The following is a 6,778-nucleotide window of genomic DNA, read 5'->3' on the forward strand; positions in this document are numbered from 1 at the left end:
CGAAGAGAGTACATATTCACATTGACTTGCTTCACACCAACAAAACTTCCTTTAGACTTTTATTAAAATTAATTGTCAAATGGGCAAAAATAGTTTCCATAATACCATGGTGAAAACAATTGGGCTGGGCCAAAGCCTATAACAAAATTAAGTTTAGCCCATTGAATTTTAAAGCATAAGTCAATAATATACCTCCTCATGTATCCTATAAATAAAATCAATATGCAGAAATGAAGCATAAAGGATGAAATCTTAACACCAAAATATGTTAAGATATCCTATTTTTTTTTACATCTCAACTCTGCAAAACCTTTGATAACAAAACTTAAAAAAGTAACTACCATCATCAAAACTACTGCACAAGACCCACCATACTAAAGATAATAAGAAGCCAAACCCATAATGTATTACCTATACTGATTAACCGGTAACGTTTTGCATTTTCTCGGTTGAAATACCTATGTGTATACTCTATAAACTAAGAAGAACAAAGACAACTCAGAATTTACAACACATGAAGGCCCATCCTTTTTGCTTACGCAAGTTTCTTTGATCTGCCTTCGCCATCCTTACTGGACTAGTATTCCATTCTGCTTGCAACCTGTAACACCAATCATCGTTACTACATTGTAAGATTAACATGTTCACTGGACAGGATGTTCAAGATGGTTCTTCATTAGCATATCTCACACGATCACTCATGTATTACAGATTTACAGGTGTTTACCAGTTCTTAAATCAAAACATTTCATAAGGGGTGGAAGGTAGCATAAATGGTATGATGCAAATTTTAGCACTTATGGGTCTGTTGTTAATTCGTTTATCATAAAAATGATTTAAGTCATATCATGAATCGATTTGTTTAAATCAGGTCCATTCCAATACAGTCTAGCTGATTGTAGGTATAAGTACAGTGTTGGCCTCATTTAGGCTCAACAGGCCAGTTCACTTTAGTCATAACCATAATTTTGGATTTGGGTGATTATTGAAAGAGAGAAAACAGTAGAAAAGGCAAGCTTTTAGCAAGAAGATAACTTACACAGGAAAGGCAAAGGAACGAGTGCTGCCAGCACTACTTTCAGACCGGAGAGAAATGTTGCCAGATTGTGCAACAGGCCCCATGTAAGTTATAGATGAAGGAGGTGGCATTGCGGCGGAAAAGCTTGTCTCCCCATGAACCCTTCTGTCTGTCCCACAATCTAGGATACTACCAGGAAGAGATCCAACATCATCCCTAGACATACTTTGAGCAGCAGGAGGTTTTTCCACTGCCTCGTTTTTCTGTGAAATCTCCTTCTCTGCCGTCTCTGATGAAGTAGCAGCAGCATTGAAATCCAAGATAATACTTCCAGACTCCACCTTGCTGTTGTATGATAAAGCATTGTTGTTAACATTGTCAGCTGGTTCTTGTAATGCAGGGTGCTCCACAAGTAGAGCTGAAGATGCTTCTTCATTTTGACTCTAACATAGTACAAAAAAATCATTGTGATTCAGCAAACAGATAAAACTGATTAAGATCGTTAAACATCACAGTAAAATAAACTAATAAAGCAAAGCCAATTTAGCAAACACAAACTTCCTAGTTCCACTACCTCCATTTCCTTTAATAAGACACTCACAATTCTAGGTTGAACTTTGACTATTGACTACTCTTGAACATGTTGATACTTAAAAAATTCATATAAGAAAATAAAATTGTCAAAGTATTTGTTAAGATCAACAATACATGATTATAAGTTTTATACCAACAAGCTTGAAGAGACATTAGCATTTAGCAGTCAAAGAAGTGCATGTCTTGTATACATAGAAGGCGACATAATTAAATCTCAATTAATCTATCGATGAATAATAACATCATGCGCACAATGAAAATTATCAGTAATGTTGCAATTTGCAATGTATCCTCAGAGTGAAAGGCATAATTATCAGCTGATTCTTATTTAGAGGTGTCTAGGTTGATCAAGAAGCTTAATCGTTAGTGTAAATCTTGATTAGCAATTTAGTTATGTTTGTTGCATTCAAAGGGAACACTAATTAACACAAATTCATATCAAGTTGAAATAAAGAGTAGCATATAACCAACCTCATTGGACTCCATAGTAGATTCTACTTCATGCATGATTGAAGGCTGTGCAGGAGATATTTCTGCATGTTGTGCCTCATTGGACTCCATAGTGGCTTCTGCTTCATGCACGATTGAAGGCTGTGCGGAAGATTTTTCTGCAAGCTGTGCCTCATTGGACTGCATAGTGGTTTCTACTTCATGAATGACTGAAGGCTCTACATGCTCTAGAGGTACACTGTCTTTGCAATGCTCCTCCTCAGAGACTTCATTATCCGTCATTACCTTTTGACAATCTACTTTATCTTTCTCACCTACTTGAGGGTTTTTTTTATCATTAACAACATCATCACTCTTAACCAGTTCATCTGTGTGCAAAATAAATTTAGACTCATCCTGTTTCTTGCTAGAGTTATGTTCAAACTCGTCTGCGATTAGCATATCATCAGTCCCACACTGATCAGCAGGGTATGGCTTCTCTAAGGCTTCATGAACAACTCCACTCTCCTTCACTAACTCTTCAGCCATGCCCTGAGCAAAAGGATGCTTTTCGACATCATTAGTAAACAGCACATCACCATCAACATTGTCATTAGAAGCTAGGACAGTAGACATGTTTTTACTGTCAAGATTGTCTAGGCTTTTAATCCAAACCTTATCATGGGTAGGCACTCCCTCGTCTATTCCAATGTCTTTGACCGGGTGAAAACCATTATCTTTGTAGGAAAACAACTCTGGTAACTCACATTCAGTAATTGTTTTATCAGTAAATAGTTCAGAATCCTTCCTATAAAGAACTTCCTCATTGCTTGCATCAGCAGAATTTGGATTACTTAAAAGCCGAGAATGCCCAATTATAGCTTCTTCCCATGACAGATCGCTACTGTCCAAGTGAAATGTTAGAGAGTCTGGAGATGTCTCAAAGCTTTTTATATCATACCCATCAATGTTATTCTTAACATCGGTGTCTTCATCATCCGAATCGAAAGGGTTATATGACTTCCTCGGGGAAGTTTGAACACCAATAACAAGGTCGTTTTCTGCCAACAATTCAGTATTTGTCAACACATGATCAGAGCCGTATAATAGAACAAAAGTCGAAAGAAATAACTGTCACAGTACCCCCTAATTATAGTTATGACAATTTTTTAAAAGATCCGTTAATAGTCTAATGCTCTACTCACCAATTAAATTTAGTATTGGTACATTAGGAAAGCCAATCACAAATGATCACTATCTTAGAAAAGTTACATTTTTTCCGGACACCCTAAAATGATAGCATGAAGTATGTGACTATTATTTACCAGACTCAGGTGGTACTTAAATCAAAATACAAAGATCAAGGCATTCAAGTTCTTTAGGTAATGTTACAAAAGCATAAGATTTAGCCATCAAACTTTAGTATCAATAACATCTATATATGACCACGCGATCCACATAACATTCAGTAAGATGTCAATAAGAAAAACATACAACACCAAGAATTTTACTGTCCAGATAAACTAGCATACAGAACAAAAAGTAAAAGATTGAACCAGAAATTACAAGAAGCACCAAAAGAAATAGAATTTGCTAGTTACCTAGCTTCATTCTGACATAAGTCTGGATCTTCAACAAGACGTCTTAAAATCGTGAAGAATTAGATCCTCGTGATACCACAATCAACTCCAAGAAATGCAAATTAAAAGATTCCTCAGCAACCTGATAACAGAATAGAAACATTAGTTCATATCGAAATCATAGCACGTTGTCTTCCAATCACTAACAAGAATACATAACTGAACACTTATTCAACCGCTTTAGGTTGTAGGACAAAGAAGCAAGTAGTGGCAATTCCAGTATTAGGCCAAAAAAAGAAGTTATAGACATACTTTAAAAAGTACCAAGTATTACTCTAAGATGAATCAGCAACCATAAATAACCAATATCAATTGGAAACCCAAACAAGCAACATTATGTGATTACTTCATAAAGCCAGAAATGCTATAAGTATATAAATAGTCATATTAAGGCACAAATTTAAGTTGCATGATTCACCTAATCATTGAAAAAAGTATAGTCATGAAGAAAAAAACTGTCAAACTACCAAAGTTAGAAGCAATGTCTTCATCCCATCAACCACATTTGTACACAATTATGCACCAAACTTGAGTAATCCAAATCTGGTAACACTGTTATAAAAAAGACACTTACAGGAAATTTAACCCATGAAATCAACCCCCTTAACTTATGATCGTAGCGATGATTAAGCACGAAGTAACATGAATTATGAGGTATTTTTAACCCTGATTACCAATTTTACAGTATTTTAACGGTAATCAGGGTACAAAGGTAGACATACTAGAGAATGTCCTTTAAACTAAGGCCCAATAATCAAAGTACAGTTCAAAGAAGAAAAGGACAAAAGTTGAGACCTTGAAAACTTTCAAAAGGACCCTTTTTTTTTGGTTTACAACAGTATTGAAAAAGAAAGATTGGAACTTTACAAAGTCAGACAGTCTGCTTTTTATCAACAATCACATTCCCACTACCAATTTTTGTCAGATAATTTTGATTAGATCCAAATTACACCAATTTTTTAAGGGAATTTTTGAAATCCCCAAAATATACTAATTAGTTAGATAACAAAATACATGAATAAAATAGAATAAAAACCCAGAATTATACTCAAGAAATTGTAAAAGAGATCTGATTCTGAATTTGGAATAATATCCCACTAAAAAAAATTAAAAAAAAAAACCCAATCATTAAGATGTAAAACCCATGGTTTAGAACACAAAAAAAAAAAATCAAAATTAGCTCAAAAAATAAGCACAAAAAAACAAAGAACAGAAAATTTTACCTGACAAGAAACACACAACAAAAAACAGAACCCTTTGTGTTTTTTGTTGTTGGTGTTGTTGCTGATGTTGCTGGCTTGTATGTGGGCTCTGATGAACAAAAATTCCAAAATCCAAAAAACCCAGAATCTCAGTTTTAAAACAGACAATACAACATCCAAACAAAAACAAAAAATTTAAAACCCGCAAATGAAAAACCCTTGAAAATCAATCAAATGTTGACAGAAATGTTCAGAAACAAAAAAAAGTTGACAACTTTAAAACAAAAACTATGAAATTTTTTTGAGAGAAAAATAGTTTACCTTATAAAAGTGTTGTTGATCAGTAACAAATTAATAATTCATCATCAAAATCCCCTAAATCCCTGAAACTAGGTCAACTGTTTCTTCTCTCTAGCAGCTTTCTCTCTCCTCTGTTGGTGGATCATGAAAGGAATGAACAATAGTGAAAAAAACAAGAATTTTGAGCAGAAAATATTAATTATAAATAAATTTAATAAATAAATGGGGAAGAGGCTAATAAATATGGATAGTTAAGCTGCAATAAATACCTTCTCTCTCTCACCAGCTTCACCCTTTAAATTAATTAAATTTCTAGTACTCTCTTTTTGTCCTGTACTTACTTCTTTCCAAAGTTTGACATTTTTTTTTAATATACTTAGGAAAAATGAAATAAAAATTAGTGGTATTGTGTTGAAAAAAAAAACCCAAAAAGAATTTTTATTTATTTTGATTAAAAAGTGTTTTTTTTTTTTTTTTTTTAGGTTTATTTAATTAAAATGAGGCGGCAGAAGAGAGAGAAAGAGAGCAGGAGAAGAAATTGGACATCAATCCCAAAGCATTCTTATTATTTCTGTTTTATAAGTGGGTAATTATGCCGTATTATATGGGAGGGTGTGAGGGAGGGTGTTTGTGCATGCACCCTGCTTCTTAGATTTACTACCATGTCCATTAAATTAATCACTTGTATCAGCTCAGATCACGTGTGTGATTCGAGATCGGAGGATAGAGTCCTTGGCTAGCGTTCTGACTTTTAACTTGTTACTAGATAGATGAAAGGTCGAGAGTTAAATTAAAATAAATATTTTAGGAGGAATGTTTTAACTTCAGATAATCATCTTTAATAGAAAAAAAAAAAAGTCTTACATGAATTGTATTAGATGAGCGAGTACATGTATGAGCTTAATTTGGATTTAGTCAAATTAAGATTGGTAGGTTAGTCTGTTTAGATTACAAATAGGGTATCCTTGCAAGAATTCTTTACAGATTTTGAAATAAATCCTATCATAACAATAATACTAATAACAATTGCTTGTGTCATATGTCATTATAAGGTATCTAACACAAATAGTATTATTATTTTCATACAATTAAAAATTACGAGTATAATATTAGTAAATGTTTCTTTACTATTATCATATTAAAAAAAGAAAAAGTATACTCCGTACATCAAAACGAAATTAAAATTATCATATCGAATTAAAGTGATTTTTATAAATTAGCTTAGTGAGAATTGAGCTAAAATTTTCTACCATTGACTAAAATTGCAATGAAACAATCTCTTAGATATGGATGGAGTGAAGAAGTAATGACAAATGTCAGTGATTAGAGTAGTCATTATTTTGGCGTTAGAGTAGTTAGAATAATTAATTAAATAAATAATTAATTAATTGTAGTTTAATTCTAAAAAAAGAGAGAGAAGTGATAATAAAGTAGAAAAGTCAACGAAAGAAAATGGTATGTTAATGTTGGTGGGTTTAAGTTTAAGAGAGGTTGATGAGTTGAAGGGTCACGTTCATTTGGTCGAGTATACAGGTGGAATACTTTACTACTGTTGCTAATACTATGTTGTTGGACCACTCACCACCAATTTTTTT

At 33.2% G+C, this 6,778-nt stretch overlaps 1 protein-coding gene across 3 annotated transcripts; it reads right to left on the reverse strand.

Moving 5' to 3' along the window:
• Positions 1-231: 231 nt before the first annotated feature.
• LOC145558692 (uncharacterized) lies at positions 232-5,584 on the reverse strand. 3 transcript variants are annotated; one of them, XM_081620011.1, is made up of 7 exons: positions 5,453-5,584; positions 5,205-5,314; positions 4,905-4,992; positions 3,643-3,763; positions 2,084-3,102; positions 1,040-1,461; positions 232-601 (listed from the first exon to the last, which is right to left on the reverse strand). In XM_081620011.1, the coding sequence occupies exons 4-7, from the start codon at positions 3,650-3,652 to the stop codon at positions 499-501; spliced, it is 1,554 nt and encodes a 517-aa protein (XP_081476137.1). In that variant the 5' UTR covers positions 3,653-3,763; positions 4,905-4,992; positions 5,205-5,314; positions 5,453-5,584; the 3' UTR covers positions 232-498. The 3 variants fall into 3 exon arrangements, with proteins under 3 accessions (XP_081476137.1, XP_081476128.1, XP_081476143.1); XM_081620002.1 differs by lacking the exon at positions 5,453-5,584 and having other exon boundaries at positions 5,205-5,420; XM_081620017.1 differs by lacking the exons at positions 4,905-4,992; positions 5,205-5,314; positions 5,453-5,584 and adding an exon at positions 4,100-4,228.
• Between the last annotated feature and the right edge of the window lie 1,194 nt (positions 5,585-6,778).

This window comes from Chenopodium album, chromosome 1 (assembly GCF_948465745.1).
Source record: "Chenopodium album chromosome 1, dcCheAlbu1.1, whole genome shotgun sequence".
Classification (NCBI taxonomy): Eukaryota; Viridiplantae; Streptophyta; class Magnoliopsida; order Caryophyllales; family Amaranthaceae; genus Chenopodium; species Chenopodium album.

Bases quoted from the DNA above. Each gene is read 5' to 3' on its own strand.
- LOC145558692 (XM_081620011.1), bottom strand. The intron at 1,462-2,083 runs GTTGGTTATATG...GTACTATGTTAG, and splicing joins CTACTATGGAGTCCAATGAG to AGTCAAAATGAAGAAGCATC. The intron at 602-1,039 runs GTAAGTTATCTT...TTGGTGTTACAG, and splicing joins CGTTCCTTTGCCTTTCCTGT to GTTGCAAGCAGAATGGAATA.